The sequence below is a fragment of the Crotalus tigris genome, unplaced genomic scaffold (assembly GCF_016545835.1).
Source record: "Crotalus tigris isolate CLP2741 ecotype Arizona unplaced genomic scaffold, ASM1654583v1 scf7180000017764.6130737, whole genome shotgun sequence".
NCBI lineage: Eukaryota > Metazoa > Chordata > Lepidosauria > Squamata > Viperidae > Crotalus > Crotalus tigris.
The window spans coordinates 1,330,092-1,351,943 of record NW_024096618.1 but is presented as its reverse complement, the minus strand read 5'-3'; the positions used below and the strand labels follow the sequence as shown (position 1 = coordinate 1,351,943).

General features: G+C 41.1%; 2 protein-coding genes across 2 annotated transcripts; one reads left to right on the top strand and one right to left on the bottom strand.

The window, feature by feature from the left end:
• Positions 1–1,498: 1,498 nt before the first annotated feature.
• RAD9A (RAD9 checkpoint clamp component A) lies at positions 1,499–14,623 on the top strand. Its single transcript, XM_039341031.1, has 12 exons — positions 1,499–1,794; positions 3,607–3,676; positions 6,258–6,328; positions 7,441–7,581; positions 8,789–8,903; positions 10,798–10,897; positions 11,387–11,496; positions 11,753–11,859; positions 11,956–12,020; positions 12,379–12,468; positions 12,902–13,100; positions 14,214–14,623. The coding sequence occupies exons 2-12, from the start codon at positions 3,643–3,645 to the stop codon at positions 14,316–14,318; spliced, it is 1,137 nt and encodes a 378-aa protein (XP_039196965.1). The 5' UTR covers positions 1,499–1,794; positions 3,607–3,642; the 3' UTR covers positions 14,319–14,623.
• Positions 14,624–15,636: 1,013 nt separating this feature from the next.
• PPP1CA (protein phosphatase 1 catalytic subunit alpha) lies at positions 15,637–21,769 on the bottom strand. The gene is made up of 7 exons (XM_039341032.1): positions 21,576–21,769; positions 19,263–19,394; positions 18,541–18,771; positions 18,186–18,290; positions 17,453–17,676; positions 17,091–17,225; positions 15,637–16,041 (listed from the first exon to the last, which is right to left on the bottom strand). The coding sequence occupies exons 1-7, from the start codon at positions 21,628–21,630 to the stop codon at positions 15,931–15,933; spliced, it is 993 nt and encodes a 330-aa protein (XP_039196966.1). The 5' UTR covers positions 21,631–21,769; the 3' UTR covers positions 15,637–15,930.
• Positions 21,770–21,852: the final 83 nt, after the last annotated feature.

Below are 21,852 nucleotides of genomic sequence, written 5' to 3'. Positions count from 1 at the left end.
TATTATGTCCTATCTTAAGAGTTTGGGTATGCAGATTTTAGGTCTCTTTGTCTTCCTAAGCTTCTAGCTGGAGGCTTCCAACCTTGCTAAATTGATTATTTACATCTGCATTTCTACAGAGCTGGTTTTTGCTTGGGTGAGGGAGACTTGGGGCTATTAAGAAAAACTGGGCATGCTTTTCTGCCTCTAAGATCCTTTGAGGAAATATAATATTCTCCCCTTTTAATATTTCCTTCTCTGGGGGGGTGACTTTCCACAGGATATTATTAAAAGCTACAGTACTTTTTTTCTGAGTGCATACTGTAGGATAGTTGATTTAGCCATGCATGATGCAATGAAGTTATAATTACCTTTCAATTATATTTTGCAATTTAGGAGCCAGGTTTAACCCCAGGTATTTACTTATGGCCTGCTGCAAATATACTCTAGTTTTAACACATCTATTTGAATTAATAAGATATTTTAATTTCAAAAGGAAATCCATGAGTTTTACTAGATATTGTAGTGCAGTTTCAGGGTCCTATTTAACAGTAAATGGGGTGATGGGAAGTAAATGAGATCATTTGGAATAAAACCCAATGTCTTGCTCTTGAGATGGCTTAAATGTAACGTAAATGTAATGTTGTTGTTTTTTGTCCTCTCCATTTTTCACAGCTCATTTTTTTAAACTAATGAAAAACATTCTTTAAAATAAAACAAATATCTTTAGCATGCCTATCTAGTACAGGGCACGTATCCAGATACAAAAAGTTCAGAAAAGTAAAAATATCATTTCCCCAAATAATGTTCTATCAAGAAAACTATCAAGAAATAAAGTTGAATAATTCTATCAATAACGGGATATAACAACACACACCAAAAATGAAATTTAGTTGCCAGCTCTCAAAGTGAAACACATACATGACACATACCTAAACATACTATATACAACATTAATGTATAGATCCTCACCCCTACATATACATAACAAATAAATATTAAATACTGTCCATCTTGAATATATAACAGAAGGAGGAAGCTTGAGAGTTCACAAGGTTAATGCTGTATGGAATGAAACTATGGCTATATCTGGATGTTCTTCTTCGGATACCACGAAGCCTCCTCCCAGACGGTAACAAGGAAAACAGGTCATGAAGAGGATGTGTAGCGTCCCAGACAATCTTATGGACCACCTTGCCCTTTTCGCTACTTAAAAGCAAGGCGAGATCCCCCGTTGCAAAGTAACTTCCTCCTTCGGTTCATTCAGCGCAGGCGTAAACCCTCCCCTTTCTCGGACTGCAGCCATAATCAAAGGATTAACAAGAATCAGAAGAGTCCTCAATCTGACCCCCTCCCTTCCCCTTCGTTTGAAATGACGAGAAACTGCAGTTTACCCTCCGGTCCAAGCTCGGCGTTGATCACGTGGGTGAAACTCCACAAATGAGATTTCACTGACTTTCCCACGTGCTTTCCCAGCAGGACCTGGCCGTCGTATTGTCCAATGAGAATGCAGGGTGGGTGGAGAAGAGGTTGGTTGTTTGCGTTGCTGTTGGAGGGAAGCGGCAAAAGAAGAAATTAGTGTATTATAATAGGAAGAGGTTTAGACGGTGTTTTCTTTTTGTGTAGTCCTTTTTTTTTTTTCTGGACAGGATTATGGAGCTTCAGCTTCTTTCTCATGCCTGGGGTCGCCATTCAGCAGTATTTAGCTTTGGGGTGGGGTGGTGAAGTCTTGTGTCCAAAGAGCATAGCGAAATACGTGTCCAGGTGGGAAATTTAGCATTCGGACGTCGGTGGACTGATGCCTTTCATACCAAGGTATCTTTTCTTGGATGGATGGATGGATGGATGGATAGTATTGCTTAGAATATTTGTTGAATTTGTCCCAAAGATCTCCTTTTTCCTAAGGGAAGATCTCCTTTTCTAATTAGGATGGGGTCAGCATCACAACCAAATTGTTCTACTGAAATAAATCCTATTATTCTCCTAGCAATTGCCTATATATGAACTGTCAAACCATCTACATCCATCTATGTATCCAGAATGCTAAACCAATTTTTCCATACCTCGTTAAGGCATATGATCTTATGAAACAGCCATTAAAAGAAAAGACGAAGAAGAAGCAAGGCTGGTGTTTTTCAGCTATTCAGATAGGCAACTTCTAGACTTGCTATAGTTCATTTAGTGACCATTCAAAGTTATAATGGCACTGAAAAAAGGACTTATGACAATTTTCCACAGTTACGACCATTGCAAAATCATCGCAATTCAGACACTTGGGAACTGATTCTTATTATGGTTCCAGTGTTCTAGTGTCATGTGATCCTCTTTTGTGACATTCTGACAAAGTCAATGGGGAAGCCAGATTCATTTAACAACTGTATTACTAATTTAACAACTGCAATAATTCACTTAACAAGTGTGGCAAGAAAAGTCATAAAATGGGGTAAAACTCACTTAACAAATTTCTTACTTAGCAACATAAATTCTGGGCTCAGTTGTCATAAGTCGAGAACTCCCTACATATAAGCACAAAATGGAATTTGAACTTAAATTCATATTCTAAAAAGCACATTTGACAATTTTCCATCTATTTAGGTGAACACATGATAAGCAAGATGTAAAATAGGTGGGTTTTTTTTATATAAGTCAGTGATGCTGAATAGTTTCTTCCAAAAGTAAAACCACCGCACAGCCTTTCCTGAAACCACAGTTTGTTTGGCACCCAAATGCTATGAACTGTTATATGTGTTACATTATGTGGTATAAAGAGGATCTTATGACACCTTCAGTGTTACATTGTTTGATCTTAAGACGGATTGTGAAAAAATGCAATATTGCAACTTTCATTATTCACTTTCTGAACAATAAAAGCTAAATACTTCACTTCCATGCATTTCATGCAACTGTTCAAAATCCAACTCGCCACCAATGCCTAGGCAGGCTAGGATTGATCTCCAGGACAATTTTGGAGGTGGGCAGCAGGCCTTCATAGAAAATTAGTTCTATGTGTTAGTTCCATGGAACTATACTTCCACATACTTCTATAATTTCTATCCAAGGCTTGGCACTGTGTCAATTTCTTGTTTTCTTCCACTAGAATAGGGGTGTCAAACTGCCAGCCCACAGGCCGGATGCGTCATGCAGAAGCCGCACCCACCCCACCTCCAGCAAGGGGAAAAAACTTGTGATAGGTCGCAACACGTCACATGACGCGGCGAATATGACACCACTGCACTGGAATAACATTGCCTTATTCAATTCACATGGAAACTCTGTTCCATGAATTAAGCTGAGAATCGTTTCCATACTCTTGTTAGTGATTCTGTAATTATTTTGTATTATATAAATGTATTATTTTTTAAATTTATACGTTAAATTAGCAGCTAACTTTGGGAAACAAATATGCAAAGTAGAAATCCCATGCCCTTCAAATGCCTAAAATGAATGAAGCTTATTAATTTAAATAGACAGTATGTGGATTTATTGTAAAAAAATGAAATTTTTGTGCATTTGTGTGTGTGTGTGTGTGTGTGTGAGATTTTCTCTTATTTTCTAGTATCTTCTTTGTGAAATACTTACTGGACATTAGATGAAAAGTAATCATGTGAATATTTTGTTTCTTCCCAGTTGTTCTAGAGTTCTCTGTGACATCTCTTCTTTGGCATGAAGTGCACAGTTACAGGAGGCAATGTGAAAGGTGAACTATGTACAACAATTTTATTTAGTTATTTATTTTAAAAAATTTATAAAGTTACTTAATTCTAGAACAGTGATGGCGAACCTTTTAGAGACCGAGTGCCCAAAAACTGGCCCCACCCCGCCTGCCCGCAGGGCCACTCACCGCCCCCAGGGCCCGCCACTCCTTCTGCCCGCGCCCCGCAGCATTAACTGTGCGTGATGGGGTGTGAGGGCAGAGTCTTGTCTACGCTGCCTGGCTGCCATGTCCTTGGTTGTGCTGCTCCACGTGTGCCACGCTTGGGGGCGACTCTCCTCCAGGGGGGCTACTGGTGAGGAGGGGGTTGTGTGGGGAGGCAAGGCTGGGGCAATGGCACACGTGCCCACAGAGAGGGCTCCAAGTGCCGTCTCTGGCACCCGTGCCATAGGTTCGCCACCACTGCTCTAGAAGAACCCTGGGTAACATACAGTGCAAACAATCATACGGTGCCATTAAAACAAATAAAAAACCCCCACCCAAATGCCATAGGAAAAGCAATCATTAAAAGACAAACATGTAGGACCCATCACCTACTCTAATCTGAGACTTGGAGAAACAAAGTAGATTTTCAGAGCTCATTTGAACATGACCAGAGTAGGCACCAAGCATATCTCAAGTGAGTTAGTGTTCCAAAGGCCAAGTGCTATGATAAAAGTTTCAAGGACCTATCAGATGACACTGTTAATGGATGGGACAAGGAGCATGATCATCTGGGCTGGGCAGAAACCACAGAGGACAGATGGTTCTTGATAACTACAGTAATGAAGTATTCATAGATAATAGCCAGTATCTTGAATTGCAACCAGAAGCAGTGCTTTTTTTGTTAAAAAAAAAGGTGCTGGAACTCACACACGTCATACAACCCGCCTTGCCTACCCTACAAGGTTTACCTTCAATTTTTACTGTATCTAAAAGACTAGGATTTTGTTCAAGGTAAGTTAATACTATTAATGTTACCATGCACTGTGTGGCTTAAAATCACAAGAAGGCATTTTATTAATCTTTTGGAACATTTACCACTGACATACCCATTTAGTTTAATGAGTGGAAATGTCAGCTTTCTATGTGGAATGAAATTGGCCCAATAAAACAAAATTTGGTTGCTTGTAAAAGATTAAATTATTTTTAAGAAGTTGTCAAACAAGGTGGAAAAATTTACATTTGGAGTTTAATATGGATATTGACTTAAAACAAATTAAAGTTGAAACTTTGTCAGTGAGCAGACTATTTTTAATTGACCTTTAAGTTAAACCCAATTTAATAAATAGATCTGATTAAACCTCATACTGTAGATCTACCTTTACATCTGACCAATACATCATTAATATATATTATTATTAATAATAAAACCTCCAAATCACAAGACATTGGCTTTATTCTTATTCTTCCTCTCTGCAGTTTGAATATAAAGTATAAAAGACTTAAAAGAGATTTTCGTAGACATCCCAGCCTTTGAACTACCCAAGGAACCGAAACAGCAAAGTTTCACTGTTGGGCAAGCTTCCACGCCTTTCTTTCCTCTCACTTCACCTCTTTTTAACCTCACATCCTACCTTCTGTAAGGGAAGGCAAAAGGCTCGCTCACCCTCTCGTGAAAGATGGCCTCCCATGTTTATGTGTCTCCCACCGCCACCATTGCCTTCTATACCACATGGTCTGACCCAGCCAATCAAGCCATGCTCTGACTGTGGTGCTCCAGCTCCTCCTAGAGGAGGCAGACAGCGCCGGAGGGGACCCTGCTCTCACCGTACCGCCAGCAGGGCATTTTCAAAAGCAAACGAGGATAGGAAGGGCAACAATAGGAAAAGAACGCAAATCTGGAAAATCCGTTGAAAAAAGGAGCTGGAACTTTGTTCCGGTGCATTCTATGACAAAAAAAGCCCTGACCAGAAGTATCCTGGTAACAGTGTAGTTCATGGATCAAAAGTATCACATAAGTCTGATGAGATACAACTATAATTGCCCACGATGCCACATTCTGTTGCAACTTCTGAATAACTTTCAAGGTTAACCTGATGTAGAGTAGATTGCAGTGGTCCACACACAAGATGACTAGAATGTGAGTGACTATCTCAAGGGCCTCATGGTTCACAAAAGGAGACAATTGGCATACAAGATGTCAGCTGCCACTTTGAGTCCAACTTTGTGAGTGTCCTAAATTTTGTGTGTATTAATTTCTGATCTGGTCCTTCCAAAAACAGGAGTATTGGTAGAGAGAAGATACTTCTAAAGGAGCTTTTTCATCAGTAAAATAACAATCTTTGCAGGATAGAAAGAGTAAGAACAAGTGCAGGATTAAAGAGAGAAAGGATGATCATTTTTGGCTTTAGTCTTCTCCACTGTTAACATTACATGCATCCTTCCCTTTTCCCCACCGAGAACCATAGAATAAAGAAGTAAACCTAGCTTTCATATAAATCCCAATAATTAATTAGTAGCAGGAGGGAGTTGTGATGGGTAATCTCCCTCTACACAGATTCCTAGCTAGTGTAAGAAACAGCATTTCACACTGTATGAGACTTCACTTTATCCAGTTGTTTGTGTTCTTCTATCCCTTGTGCAGCCCTGGGGAAAGCAGTACATGCTCTCTCCCGGATTGGAGATGAAATCTACATTGAACCACTAGAAGAAGGGGTAAGAGGAGACCTAGAGATATCTGCTGGGCTTGGAGAACTTTACAATGAATGTTATGTAAATGGAAAGCTACAGTTATATGAAAGAGAAAGTGCTATATATTCCACAGAAGACTTAATGCACTTTAAAAAAAAGTTAAATATAAAATGTTATGGGAAAACTTGGGTTTTAGGAACTAAATTCATTTGCCATTCTGATGCAGAAATATATAAAAATACATAAAAACTTGCAATATATTTTGAAAGATAGAACAAGATATAATGGAAATCTGTGCTAAGGTCATACAATGTATGACCTGTTCATTAGAGGCATATCCCTTAGGTGGCCAGGAAATAATTTTGTTTGCATAAAGATAAAGTCCTGGTAAGCACTGTCATGACCAAAGCAGGGCTACAATATAGTCTAAATTAGTATGTCTGTGTAGTTTATTTTCAAGTTTGTTTCATGTTTGGACAAGTTATGCTGAATCTTTACAAGGTATGTAGTAACTGACCAGGAAATGAGTGGTATAGGTAACTGAAAGAAAATAGCAACCTCAGTAGGCTGCACTGTGGTGAATGGCAAATTTCACTATTGGGAATGTAAATAATGTAAAATTATCTGGGAATGCTTTTATTTAATTCTTTTGCGTGCCAGCAGTCACACTGTGTATAATTCTGGTCAGAGTCCACTGAATAATTGGAGAAGAAAAAGAGAATCAGAATGCCTCTAGTAACTGTTGCTAGGAAATACTGGTATAAAGTTGCTGTTTACTGTAAGCATGCTGGCTGGGAGATTGTGGAAGCTGAAATCCACACATATTAGAGTAGCCAAGGTTGAGAAACACTGCTCCATGTTCTGCATGTGGGAGACACAGAGTGGGATAATATAATGCTGGACCCCATCTGACCAAGCATTCCTCCCCTAGCTGCTAGGTGTTAGACCAGGGGTCTTCAAACTTGGCCCTTTTATGACTTGTGGACTTCAACTCCCAGAACTCCTCACCCAGCGTCCACAAGTCATAAAAGGGCCAAGTTTGAAGACCCCTGTGTTAGACACTGAGAGAAAACTAAAGGCTGGAGAGATGGGGATTATTTCCTATCCTACTGTCATTTCCTCTTTTATCTTTCTAGTTGTCTTTGCGTGCAATAAACACATCTCGCTCTGCCTATGCCTGTTTCCTGTTCACCTCACTCTTCTTCCAGCACTACCAGGCTGGGGAATCTGGGTCAGACCCAGATGTCGCTGCTTTCCGATGCAAAGTGCTCATGAAGGTGAGATGCTCTTAAACATTGCAGAGAGTGTGCAAAACTCAAGTAAGTATTCCTCAAAACTCAAGTAAGTATTCCCCCTCTGGGTTCTTGCAGTCTCTGCATCCTTTTCAAGTCAGCAACATAGGCAGATCCAACCATTTGGTCTGTAAACTGTCCTCATTTTTTGGAGCGACCTTCAAGGGCAGATTTTAATGCATTTTTTTCGATGTTTATGGACAAGAGAGACTGATAAGGATTGTGTTTATAGTGGATGTAACTGGCTATTGGACAGAAGATTATGGAGACTGAATGAAAATTTTAGAATGGAAATACCTTTAAGAGGTGTATGGATAAGAGAAGGAATGTGTTTACTGTGGAGGAATTTGTTATTGATAAAGATTTAAACAGGTATAAGGGAATTTTAATGTCTTAAGTAATGTTTAAATATGTGTTTTGGGATAATAACATAAGTATCATATGAAAAGGCTTAGAGTATATTATAAAATGATGGATAATAATATAAATGATATGAAAAGGTTCTAGAGTATACTATAGTTTGTTTAAAGATTGGTTTCTTTTCTTTTTTTCTATTATTATTATTTTTAAGAGAAGTTAATTTGTTTAATTAAATTTTAGATAAGTTTAAATATAAGTATTTAGTTTAACTAATTAAATGAGTATCCAGTCTTAATGGTATAATGAATGTTTATATGCTTATTTTTGTGTTCTAGAGTAAAGAAAGAGGGAGATTAGATTAGATTTTATATTGTATGTATAGATATTTAAAGAAAGTAATGTTTAAATTTGTGTTTTGGTGATTTTTTATAGGATGATGGATAATAATATAAGTATAATATTAGAAAAGGTTTAGAGTATATTATAATATGTGTTTAAATTTAAGGTATTTAGATTTGTTTAGGATTTATATGTGTTTTAAGTTTTTTTTTATTTCTTATTTCTTTTGAAAAATTTTAATTAAGCCTGTACTCAGCTCTGGGAAGGTTGAGGGAGAGTATGGGAGAGGGGGGAGGGTATGGGAGGTTGGGGGGTTTGGGGAAGGGATTTGTTTTGTAAAATTCAAAAACTTTCAATAAAAAAAAAAGCTATTTTGGGGTTTCAACCTGAATCTTCCCCATCCTAATTTGACACTCAAGCATTATGCAGAATGCAGCACTCTTAGTGACTTTCTTTTGTTTGAAGAACAATCTTACACAATTGTGCCTTGCAGTCTTTCCTAGCTATATTCCGCTCAATTCCTGCTCTGGAAAAGACAGTGGAGAAATGTCTCATGTCACTGACTCCCAAGAGGAACCGGTTCCGCGTGCAACTGCATTGCAAATATGGTGAGCACTGGAAAAGAGCCCTCCTTGAACATGAAAAGGCTTAACTTTAGACAGCACAAAGGGGGTCATTTGAATGGAGGAATGATCACCCGTGGTTCAGGAATCTTACTGCTTATTCATATCTAAATGGGAGAGCAGGACCCAAGAGTGGTTCAAATGAATTTGGAAAAAGAAGTACAGGCAAGAGTAAAGAATCTATTAAAAATCAATATTAAAAGCCACAGGCCTGCATTACTTTATAACTGAAGTAATAAAAGGCTGCAAAGATCCTGAATGTTGAATGAAGAGTTCAGAGTTTGTTCATATGCTGAAGGCTAAGGAAGTGAAAAATGTGTATCTGATGCCTTCAGGAGCCAGGAACAGAACTTCCAGCCACACTGCCAGCAAATTCTAGCAGTTTTAAGAAGTTGGAACCAGAGAAAGTGATTTAGTCATTAGTTTGGGTTTTTTCCCCCACTCTCATCCATAAGAAGCATAACATAGAAAGAATGTATGAAGGAATACACAATCAGCCCCTGCTGATAGGTACTATACTACCCCTAATTTTCTAATTTCAGTGCTTACACAAATACTGTAAGTGCTTCTGTAGTTTCATTTAACTGCATTTTAGTTGATGGAAAAAAAGGATATCTCACATGTACAAAAGCAAAAGTAGTTTGAACTTGTGAATACCATTTTTCTGTACAGTAGCGGTGATGTGCTTAGCTGCCTCCAAATTATGCAAGCCGAATATATCCTTTGTTCTACAATATTTCAAAAATATCTTGTTAAGGAAAAATGATTTTACAAAAGTATACTGTGCAAATATAGCAGGGTGCCTTTGGTACAGCCACTAAAATAAAAATATTAAAACACTTGGAACACTTGAGCCTTCACGTCAAAATCTACCAAGATTTCAGATTGGAAGCATGTGAAATGATTTGGTGATAGCTATCTGCATCTATCTGTATGTATCTATACTACTTGTGCGCTATCTAAGAAGGGTCTACGTGTGTTGTGCTCACAGATACAGGTTATTGTGAACTCTATCTCTAACAATCTGAGCTTGGAAGCTAAGCAGCATTGTGGATGGGAAATTATCACAGAATGCCTGGGCTATAAGCTACATGGGGGCATTGAAAAAAAATACAGGTGTCAGTAGTAAACTAACTTTTCTACTAATGCTAAGAAACCTGTGTGGTCATATCTATGAACTCACCACAGTGAATTGAGCTCAGATCAAAGGAGATTTTAGCTTTTGTGATCTGCATAAAACAGGGAATGGCTGGCTTGTGAATTGAGTTTAACCTGGAAGAAGCATGAACTGTCTTAATAGCACTATCTTTAATGAATGCATGGGAAAGTGTTTCATTTTTTAATGAGCACATATTTCATCAGAAGCTTTTACTTTCCACCCCCCTCATCACTGTTACCTTTTTTCCTTTTGTCCTTGAAAGGAACAAATGCTGCTTTTTTTCCCTCTTAAATTTATCACATCTCCAGCAGCATTAGCTCAGGACCTTCTGAGAGATATGGCGTAGGCCAGGAGTAGGCAACCTTGGCTCTTTTATGACTCGGGAACTTCAATTCCCAGAATTCTTGAGCCAGCCATGCTGGCTCAGGAATTCTGGGTGTTGAAGTCCACAAGTCATAAAAGAGCCAAGGTTGCCTACCTCTGGCTTACGCCATTTTCCCTGACAATCTAATTGGCTTCAAGTATTGGGGTTTATTTTGTTTCATCTTATATGGGATCTAGTGAACTATGGCATAATCAACAAACCAGGGTTGAAAGGATGTCTTAGTCAGTGTAATCTCTCTCTCTCTCTCTCTCTCTCTCTCTCTCTCTCTCTCTCCCCTCCCTCCCTCTCCCTCTCCCCACCTCCTTCCCTCCCTCCCACTTATATATTCATTGCAGGGGTTGTCAAGACTCACGATTTGTCATTCCAGGAATGTGAACTGTTACAGGCTGTCTTTGACAAAACAAAATACGCCCATTTGCTGCGTGCTTCTCCCAGGTGGGATCATGATATGACAGAGAAAATTTAGTGCAGGGGGATGGAAGGCTATTATGGTTCAAATGCATCCGTAGGAATGGTGCTGACAATACTGCCCATGTATATGTTGTATGCATCTTTTGCACAGTGAATTCCACCATTCAGAGGCCCACTTTATCAATACGGCAGGCAATGTGTCAGCATGGCATAATTTACAAATGTTGAAATAGATGGGAGGATGTTTTGGAAATTATTTATTTTTATTTAATTATTAAATTTATATGCCATGCCTTTCACCAAGGCAACTCTGATTATACATTCCCCTCCCCCAAATTGACTTATTGCATATAAGAATATGTTGTGTGAGCAAATGGTTATTGGTGTAAGTCAATGCTATTGTCCCAATTACGTTACTAAAACAATAAGTACAGAAGGGAATTGGGGATGTTCAGCTATGAAGTTTTTCCTCTTCTACTCAGCCTTTTTCCTGCCTCTCTCCATCCAATTTAGGCTATTAGCAGATGCTGTGGTTCATTTCCCACTTAATCTGGCTGAGGTGACTCTGGGTGCCAGCCCTGGTGGGAAGGTGACTCTCCGTAGTTACCTAGAAGAAGACACAGGTGAGCTGCCCACCAGGCTTTGCTTCCAACTCCTCCCTCAAACCTGACAAGGCAAGGTTCCCTTAGCCTCCCTTAAGAAACAATTGCCGTGGCTAGAAGGTTCCAGCCTGAGGGCCTTTTAGCGGTGGTGGCTGTAAATACCTGACACTCTTCAGCAGTCTGCAGTTGTCTCTTGTGCCTTCTCATGGAAAGTGGTATGGAACGGAGAGAAGTGGTTACTGGAAGAGATGTTTTCTGATCCATCTCTGTGTGACAGAGCCAAGTCGAATGATGGTGACGGAAATGTGTATGAGTGAGGACGAGTTCCAGGTTTTCCACATCAAGCAAGAAATACAAGTCACTTTCTGCCTTAAGGAGTTCCGGGTGAGCATGCGTCTGGCTCCCTGCCTTCTGTGGGGCAGGCTGAGTTTGTTCTTCCCAATCTGCTTCATCGCTTTTCTCTTCCTTCTCCATTTTTAGGGTTTCTTGAGTTTTGCTGAGTCCTCAAATCTTTCCCTTGATATCCACTTCGATGAACCTGGCAGGTAGGACTTAAGCAGCTTAATGATCAAATAGATCCTCCTACAGTGACACTAGGCCATTTTAAAGTAAATATTAAATAACACTCGCTGGAGGGTATCCATATTGTTTCACAGGATTGCTTTGAGTGTTTCCAGAGAGGCTTCTCAGAGACCCAAGTTTGATGTAACCATCCTGCCTATACTCTTTTAAAAAAGGCAGTCTTTGTAAGCATCAGTGAACATTATTTTCTGTTCTGCTTCACCAGAGACTTCTATACCTTGGCTTGGTCAGCTTGGACATGTTTCCATTGTTGTTGCTTTTTCTTTGATTCCCATCCAGTTGAAATATGTATGGCCACCCTTCCCATATTTATCTTTACAGGCCAGCTATCTTTACTGTGGAGGATCCTGTGCTGGAACTACAACTGGTCCTGGCCACCCTTTCCGAATCAGAAAGCCATCTGCCAGCCAAGTAAGAAATATTCTACCTCCTGCACTAAACCTCCTTGACTCAGAGATAAAACGAGTTGCTGGAAAAGAACAGAGCATTTAACAGGACCTCCATCTTGGCATACAGGAAGGTGGTGTCACTTTGAAATGGGCAGTTTTGTTGCTCTTTCAGCTGAGGTGTTTTATCATTCCCCAGTCTTGATGAACCATCTTAAAGGATCTCCGTGGCTGTTTGGTTACATTGGGAACTGTTTAATATTTCAGCTTTAAATTAATTATTTCCTGCTATTCATCAGGCTGTGTCAAACCCCTGATGTTTGGGCTGCGGATTTAATTGGTAAGAACTTAACCAGGTGTTCCCAAGGAAGGCTTTCCCTAGGATAAACAGGACACCTACTCTAAGAAAAGCAACTAGGCTCTGTAGCTAACGGCCTGCCCCGATTTGCCTCTTCCAGCACTCACAAGCCAGTTGCCCCAGCCAGTGACTTTACCAGTGATGACATTGATACCTACATGATAGCCATGGAAACCACATGCGATGAAACAGAACCATCTCCCAGCCGTGCTTTCGCCACAAGACATCCCAGTTCTGAGACCAGGGAATCAGAGAGTGAAAATGAGGACACTGTCCTTGGCACACCACCACAAAAGAGGGTAGGTGATGCAAGCTTGTTCCTGCTCAGTGCATGAAAACATAGTGGAGGGTGTCAAGACGTTGGCCTGGAGAACCTCCTGACCCTCCACATTAAAGGATGTGAGAAGCAGGAGCATAGATGTGCTTTTCAATATAGGAAGGTGTGACCATTGCAGTACTTATTGGCATCTACCCACACATGCCCCTTTTGTGTGTATTGCTGACTACCGTAATGTATGACATATCACTTAGTTCAGAAGCAGAGAAGCTTCTAAGTCATACTGGAGCAATGTCTGGGTGATGCTACTGAAGTGGGTGGGAATTTCAAAAGATAATTTATTGGGGAAAAGATCAGTCCTGCAGGTGCCTGTGATCACAAATGCAGAGGTCATAGGCACTTTGCCCCAGTGTGTTAAGTGGATCCTGCTAGTCTATTGCTTTCAACAAGTTACAATCAACTATTGAAAGCAATAAAATAGCAGGATCCCACTTAACACACTGGGCCAAAGTGCCTATGACCTCCGCATTCATGATCACTTCCTGGCACTTATATATTCCCTACATCCAGCCATTACGGTTTGTAAAACATGGTCTAGGTTTACATATGCATGGAATCACTTCTGAATCATTCAGTAATGTGTGGGAAAGTTGATTGTACTTTAGTGTGGTCTATGTACCAACTTATATACTTACAAAGATATTCATCCCTTGCAGTTGATCCTAAATTATGACTAACTTGGGTTGGAGCTGAGCCATTATTTACTAACTTTTAATGGCAGCAGCCAGGCTTTGTTAATCATTCTATTGCATAATCAGTTTAAAAAAAGAAGAAAGAAATCACTTGGAAAGGGTGATATGTGTATGTGGTAGAGGTGTGGTGAAAAGTACATTTGGGAGCAGCTTTGGAGCAGTTGGGAGGAACAGGGAAAGGAGGCAAACGCTCAGCCTCTAGGTATGGTAAACTTTATTCTGAATATCATCTATACCTTTTCTTCTACATTTATAAAGAATATTGTTTTTGTGTGCTTTTTAGATTTGTTCCCATTACTAATTTGTGATGTAGAAACATTCAAGAATGCTTTCACCTTTCCAGCTTTCTCTCCCCTCCCCCAAACTATTATTTTCTTTTGCAGTTTCGTTCCTTATTCTTTGGATCGGTTTTAAGTGAGTCCCAGGTGGGGTCTCGTTCCTTTTCCAGCCAGGATGTACTAGCAGAAGACAGTGAAGGAGATTCATGAGCTCTGGATTGTTGCGCATGCAACACACCTCTAAACCCCAAGGAGTCTTTGGCAGGTTAGGATTCTAATCCAATCTGCTCCAGCAGAATATTTTCTGACCAGAGGCAGCTCTTTGTTGGCATTTTTTAATTAAATGAACAGTGTCATGGAACTAGTATTTCCAGTGTAGAATTATAACAGAACCACCATCTCACCCAAGCCTTTTTGTTTTTGTTTTTTAAAAGAGAGACAATTCTTGCTTTGACTTTGCAACTAATGTATAGCTCTAATACATTCATTTTATTAAAAAAACATATTTCTCAGTGTTTGATGTCAGGGCATACTGCTGCTGTAATATAGACCAACCTTGTAAGTTTCCTTTTAGAGCCTTCCACTGTTTGGAGCCAGCTTTCCTCTCATTCCCTGTAATTAACAAGTTTTACTGCCAAAAGTTCTCATTAGTTGGAAAGTATCTGGGAATGGAAAGTGAAATAAGGAAGAGAAAAAAAAACTAGGCGGCTTCGAAAGCTGCCATTATTCAGTATATATGGAAGGTGGCAAAGGACTGGACCTTGTTACTTCCTGGTGCTTTCCCTAGCTCAGTGGTTCTCAACCTGTGGGTCGGGACCCTATTTGGGGTCGAACGACCATTTCACGGGGGTTGCCAAACAAGGCTGTCCGTCATTTTTTTCCTTTTCTTTGGCCACGCCCCTGGCACCCGGTGATGTATAAGTGGTTGGGGGTCACCACAACATGGGGAACTGTATTATGGGGTCGCGGCATTAGAAAGGTTGAGAACCACTGCCCTAGCTGCTCAGTCCAGCTTTGAAGTTAAAAACTAAAACCACTCTTAATTAAAGGTCTTGTACAATGCTTCTAAAGAGCAGGTGTGCTACAGGGGGAAAAAAAACCCTCTTAGGATTTTCTTTTAGGCAGAGAAATGATTAAAGCAACAGTTCTAATCAAAGGATTGTGTCTATAGAGAAGCCATGACAGGGAATACAGTCCATAGTTTATCAGGTATTTCCCCAGAGGAGGCCTCATCAAATCAACGGTTAGATAACTTGAATTTGGTTGGATTTTCTGCCCATCTAAGAGGAAGCCCTCCAGAGCTGCTGCTACAACCAGATGCTGACTTCATTGGTACAACTTGTTCAGTCGTCTGTATGTTTTCCCAAATTAATCCATGTAGAATATACACTTTATTGTACAGGACAAGCACTAATCCTCCTGAAACTCTGTGCCTCCCCAGCTTTAAAGTAGAAATGAGGGGGAAAGTATTTTTGTCTCAAAACAAGAAGCTTTTTTTCTCCCAACCCTATAAAGAGAAGCAACTACATTAAGAATATTACATGTTTATTCAAAAAAAGATGTGGTACCCCCCAGGGGGGAAAGGAGTGCACACATCAGGACACAGTTGGCAAAAAAGTCAATCAAAAATACCCCCAAAAATAATGACATTCCCTTCCTAGAGAATGAGATTTTTTTTTTTTGTATTCAATCTCATTCAGATATTTTTTCTTTAAAAAAAGGCTGGATCCTAGCATTCTAGGTAGGCAGCCGCTGTACAGTGTAACCGCTATGCAAGACAGCCCAGACCCCTCATCTGAAGATGGAGGGCAGGCAGGACACATTACTTCTTGGCCTTGGCTGAGTTGCGTGGTGGGGTGACTGGGCGTCCACCAGGATTCAAGCCACTGAACTGACCATATTTGCCCTTGTTCTTATCTGCCGGTTTCAAGATCTGCAGAAAGGAAGAAAAAAGTTAAGAGGTTAGGGAGGTGGGAATTAAAGGCTTTTTTCTGTCCTTGATCCCCGGTGAAAAAATTCCTACTGATTTCATCTAATAATTGCAAATGTTTCAGGGTGACAAAACTAAGCACCAAACCTCCTGAAATTTAGCATGTATTAAAATTCTTATGATGAAAATGCAATTCCAGACATTATACCTTATAAGTGGCAAAAATAAAACAGCCATAAATTGTCTTAGTGTCTTAGTATAATGCAAGCTTAAGGACATGGAATTGCAGATCAAATTCCTTCTCACCACTTCTCTCTTTTTGTGGTCTTTAAGCTACAAGTTCCCAGAACAGTATGTTCTGTTTCTTATATAAATGGATAGTATAGGGCAAAAAAACCCAACCCCATTACATTCAATTATTTTTATTTTGAAAACTATGGGACTAAATTTATATACTCATAGATATCTAATCTGCTTCATGTACCATATAAAAAAGGAGACCAAAGTAAATGCAAAACAGAAAAAGGAATAATGCCCAATTCCTTTTAAATATGGGGATTGCTTTTGGCAAAGAACTTCTGAGGCCCTTTATCACATTTCCCTATTACCTAAGATCATTAACAATATGTGTGCACATGCATATTCAACCTGACAAAAGTATTTTTGCTACAATTCTAAAACCTGCTCATGACTTTGCCTTTGGTCAGTTCCAAAACCAACAAACCCAACAACAAACCCACTCCACAATCATTCCTATTTCTGTAGCTTTTGAATTTCCACCCATGCAGTGGCCAGAATGCAACTGGGAAAGTTGTTTTCCCAAGTATCCCAGTTTACTATAAACCAGAGATACACAGTCTTGGTAGCATAGGAGGAATTTAATGGATACAAAAATCCCTTTTAAATACATCTGATGCTTAAACATTGTGTTCAAGAATCCTCCAGTTGTTACTTCGTCACAAAATACACACCCTTGTGTCTTCAGCTTTTATTGCCTGCTCTGTGCATAAAAAGATAACAGCTGTAAAAGTAGCATCTTCAAAAGTCCTTACCTGGAAGGAGCACATGAGGGTCTCATCAACGCTCATCATTGCACCTGCATTGTCAAACTCGCCACAGTAATTTGGAGCAGAAAAGAGTGTCACCAGCTGCCGTTTGGCAAAAAACTCATAACCATCTTCTACCACCTAACCGGGGTGGGAAAAACCATCAATCAAATATATGCACATGCTCAACCCTATCTAATGTCCCCTTGCCAACATGCTTCAATTCTTCCTTATTTCATTGTCAGCTTTTGCAGCTATGTTTCCCACTCACCCGCTCTACCTTCTCTATTTAAAACTACATAACTTCCCAGACCCCTTCCTCCCACTCCAGCCAAGTGTTCCCTTCCCTACTTGCTTTATGCTCTGACCTGATGCGCTCTGCAGATCAGATCAAGATCATGTTTGTGAAGAAATTTGGCAACTACTTCTGAACCAAATGTAAAGGAGACCCCACGGTCATTTTCACCCCAGCCTTGCACATCCTTGTCCGGATCCGACCAGAGCAAGTCACAAAGCAGACCCTGGTCAGGCACATCTGTGGGCCTCATGATCCGCCGAATTTGTTCCATAGATTGGAGGTCAGGAGATAGTCCTGGAACACAGAATTTGCATTTATAAAGCAGATTATTTCAACATGCAGCTCTCACTAGAGGTAACATGTAACCGGCTGTACCAGGAATCACTATTTTACAACACACTTCTGTATGGGGTATTAACTGAAAAAATACATCTGACAAAGCTTTCCATACTCAATCCTTTAAGCCAATTCTTATCCCTTAGTGGGATCAAAATTGGCCTGAATAAATTTGTCATCTAAAATGCTGCATCAAAGAGGAAACCCTTTATAGGAAGTGAATGTGGTCTTTCACTTTTTCCCAGACTTCATTCCAACTCCCAAAGGAAACACGCCTACGCAATATGCAAAGGACACCAAATTCTCCACTGTGCTATTGACACTGCCTATGACTTGATTTCTTTTCCTGTTGACACAGATTGTGAACCATCTGGAGAAATTCTGCATTACTTCAATCTCTTGCCTACAGCACTGCTGGCATCAGTAGTGCAACCAGCTTCCTCACCCCAACATTATAGATACCCCACCTCCATGACAGCAGAAGATTTTCTCATCAACGATGGCAGCGATAGGTAGGCAGTTGAAGCAATCAGTGAAAGTCTTCCATAATTTTATGTTATATCGCCGTTTACCTATGGAAAGCAGGAAAGGGGCAAAAAAAATTAGCTGGAAAAAAAATAAAAGCTGAATAGTTTTGAATAGTCACATTCCTGCAAGATTTGTTGGGGATCTCCTTGGGGTTGGAGAGAAAGAAGGACTTGTGGCATGGACACACTATGCCACATACCATTTCCCAAACGTCTACCCCCATTATCTACGTATACTTGACTACGACATGGCCTCCTTTCCCACTCTGTAAGTCTATTGGTGTGATGCACTCACATTCATCATAGAAGCCATAGATACGGTTAATGCTTGCACACTCATGATTTCCACGCAAAAGGAAGAAGTTCTCAGGGTATTTAATTTTGTAGGCCAACAGCAGACAGATTGTCTCCAATGACTGCTTCCCCCGATCCACATAGTCACCCAAAAAAAGGTAATTACTCTCTGGGGGGAACCCCCCATATTCAAAAAGCCGGAGCAAATCATAGTATTGCCCATGGATGTCACCTGGGAGATGGTAGAAAACAAAAGAAGAGAAATGCAGACATAATCAACAATTTATACATTGCACTTATACATATGCTGTCTTCTTCCTAAGTGAGAATGGCAAGGTTGGGAATTGATTATCCCAGAACCAGACAGCCTGGCATCAATGTGCCTATAGACATCATCTTTAATGTCTGCCAGATTTTTTTTTGCCCTATTTTAAAATTGATTAAATAGGAAGGTGATACAATGCAACCCAAGGCATTGCCCTCTAGTATCTTGGTTTACATAGGCATGCTTGGAAAATTAAAATAACTGTGAGATGCTGCTCAATGCTTTGTCTAAAAGATCTGATCAGATAAAAAGAAAAAGGCAAGCTTCAGTTCATTTTGAAAGTGCCAGTACAGAATCTTCTGCTCAATATGTGTTTTTATGACTGACCATGCCTACGGAGGCAACCATTTTGAGAGAGCTCTAGCGAAAGAGACAGGAAAAAAACTGCAACAGCTTACCACAAATTTTGAGTGGGGCTTCTAGTTCCAACAAAATGGGCTGGCTCAGGAAGATTTCTCGTGACTTCAGGCATAGGCCCCGAATCTCATTTTCTGTGAGCTGAACATTCTTGCCTGGACGTGATCCTTGCACTAGGGGAACAAAAATTGATACTCCTATTCCCAAGCAAACACCTTCATGCTGGTTACCTTCCCGGATTTATTCCTGGCATGTTGCTCTTCTTTTGTTTCTACAAAGTTCTGGTGTAATAACCAAATCCTACCTTGTTCCCACATGAAAAGCATTATTTCCTTCTCCAGCTGAGAAAGGCAAAATCCATTAGCCAGGTCTGTACCTGAAGGACATACATTAACTTCTCACAAGTTACCAAATCATTATTGGCTCAAGAGACACCCACTGGGGAACTGTCACACAGTAAGCAAAATCTTAAAGGAGCTTCATAACTGCATATTTGTTTTAGTATAACATTTATTCTGCTTTGGGACTATGTTTTTAATGAAAAGCAGGCTCTGAAGCTAGTGGATCAGTTAACAGTGCTAGTAAAAACCTAACAGTATGGGATGACAGCACTCTCCTCACAAGCAGTCCTCTATCATTTAGAATAAACACACTTCTTAACACAATAATAATTTGATGTGTGCCTTTGTGCCCGCAGTATAAAAATGACAATAAAGGTTATCTTATCTTATATAATTGCAAAGTGATGGTGTTTCAAATTTCTAGTTACAGCAGATCAAATTTTATAATCAAAGGTTTCTTCTTTGCACTGCTGCCTTGCAAATAAACAGCTCTGAATCAAAAGCAACAACCTAAATCTATACAATCCAAACTTAATATTAAAATCCTGGCTTATTCTGCTGCCAATCTCTCTCAAACTCCACCCACCCACCCCTGCAACAGGAATAGATTTAACCCACCTCACAATTTAAATTCAGCAAGATTAAATCCCAAGCTTATCAGAACTAGGACACAATTGCATAATCTGGGAAAGCCAAATCCCACTGTGTTGGTTAGCAGAAAAGTAGACTCCATATCTCCGGAATTATATATGAGAGACAGACACCGAAGTGAACACTTAGGTTGGGGCTGTAATGATCTGTAATTATTTTTGAAACAGCAAAGGGTCTTTTAAGTCAACATTGATATATCGTCCTTTCTTGTTGGGCGTGGAGAATTAGGTAACTACCTTTTCATGCCTGGATAGGTCAGCTTTTGAAGATAACCTCCTGAAAAGAGCTTCAACTTCTGGTCCTGCTCTCAAGGCCAGAACAGCGTGTTCAGTCAGGGCCTCTGCAAGGCTAAGCCTCTCCCCTCCTCACCGAGCGCCAAAATGTCTTTCCCCAGGAGTAGGCCAGCACCTGCGCCTCACCCCGCCCTCCCTTTGCACCCAAGAGAAGCCAAAGCAAACAACTGCAGGAATCGCCTGGCGATTCGGCATCCATCTATCTCTTCGTTTCCACCGTTAGCGTTAGGAAACTCCGCTCCCCGCCTGAGTCGGGCTCATCGCCTTCATTCGGAGAGGATGAGTCCCCGACACTTGTGCAGCTCGATCGCTGTTATGCCTAGGATCGTATTTGCAAGAACATTCAGCCAAGGCTGGTAGAATCCCTCGGGCACCGGCACACCCTTCTCGAGGCGCAGGGCTCGCATCCGCCCCGACCCCCCGCTAAGCTTTCCCTCCAATCCTGCAGAATGTCTCTTCCGGACGCCGGCATCCGGCTCGTTTCTTTTAGCGAGAAGATCAGGAGAGAGGCTTGGCAAAAGCGGCGCTTGAGAGGCTACAAAAGGCGAGCCGCGGTGGGAAAATCGACGCAGACGAGGCGGGGGCACCTCCTCCAGGAGATTTTAGTCCTGAACCGACCTCGGTTTCCCGATCGTATAAACTAGGCTGAAGGGGATTATAAATGCCGCCTCGCCCGAGTAAATAGAGACACCTCGATCTGCGAGCACGCCAGGGAAAGGAAGGGTGCGCTTTCTGAGCCATTTCATCCCTCTTACGCGTGGGAGAAAATGCCGAGGCGCCAGCTCGCGCAATACAGCTCGATCCGGTTCCTCGCTCCTTCGGCCCAGATCAGGGAAGTAAAACCGCTGCTGGAAATCTTGGGAACTCCCCTGCGCCGGTCGAGAGCGCCTGCCGCCGGGAGAAGAGGCGCTGGAGCGGGGGCGGCGTGGTACATTCCAGCGCCGGGAGGGGAAGCGGGAGATCGGAAAGCGGGCAAGGTCCGCCGCTCGCCCTTCCCCTGGACTCTGTGCCACCCGGGCACTCCAATCGCTTTCAGTCACGCAAAGCCGGCCCAGCCCCAGCCCCTTACCTTCCAGCAGGCGCCCGATGATGGAATCTAAATTGAGTTTCTCGCCGTCCGACATGGCGTCCTAAGAAACTGAGATCGCCTGGTTGCTTCCTTCCTTCCCCTCGGCGCGCCCCCCTCCCGGCCCCCTCGGTGGTCTTGGCAAGCAAGAGGAAGGGAAAGGCCGGCTTTCTTTTCCTATTTCTTGCCAAGGAGTCTCCTCCTCCTCCGAAAGCAACCCGCAAAAGAAAAAAGGAAGCCGTGAACCTATAGGCCCCCTCGTCCTCAGCAGCCGCCACCA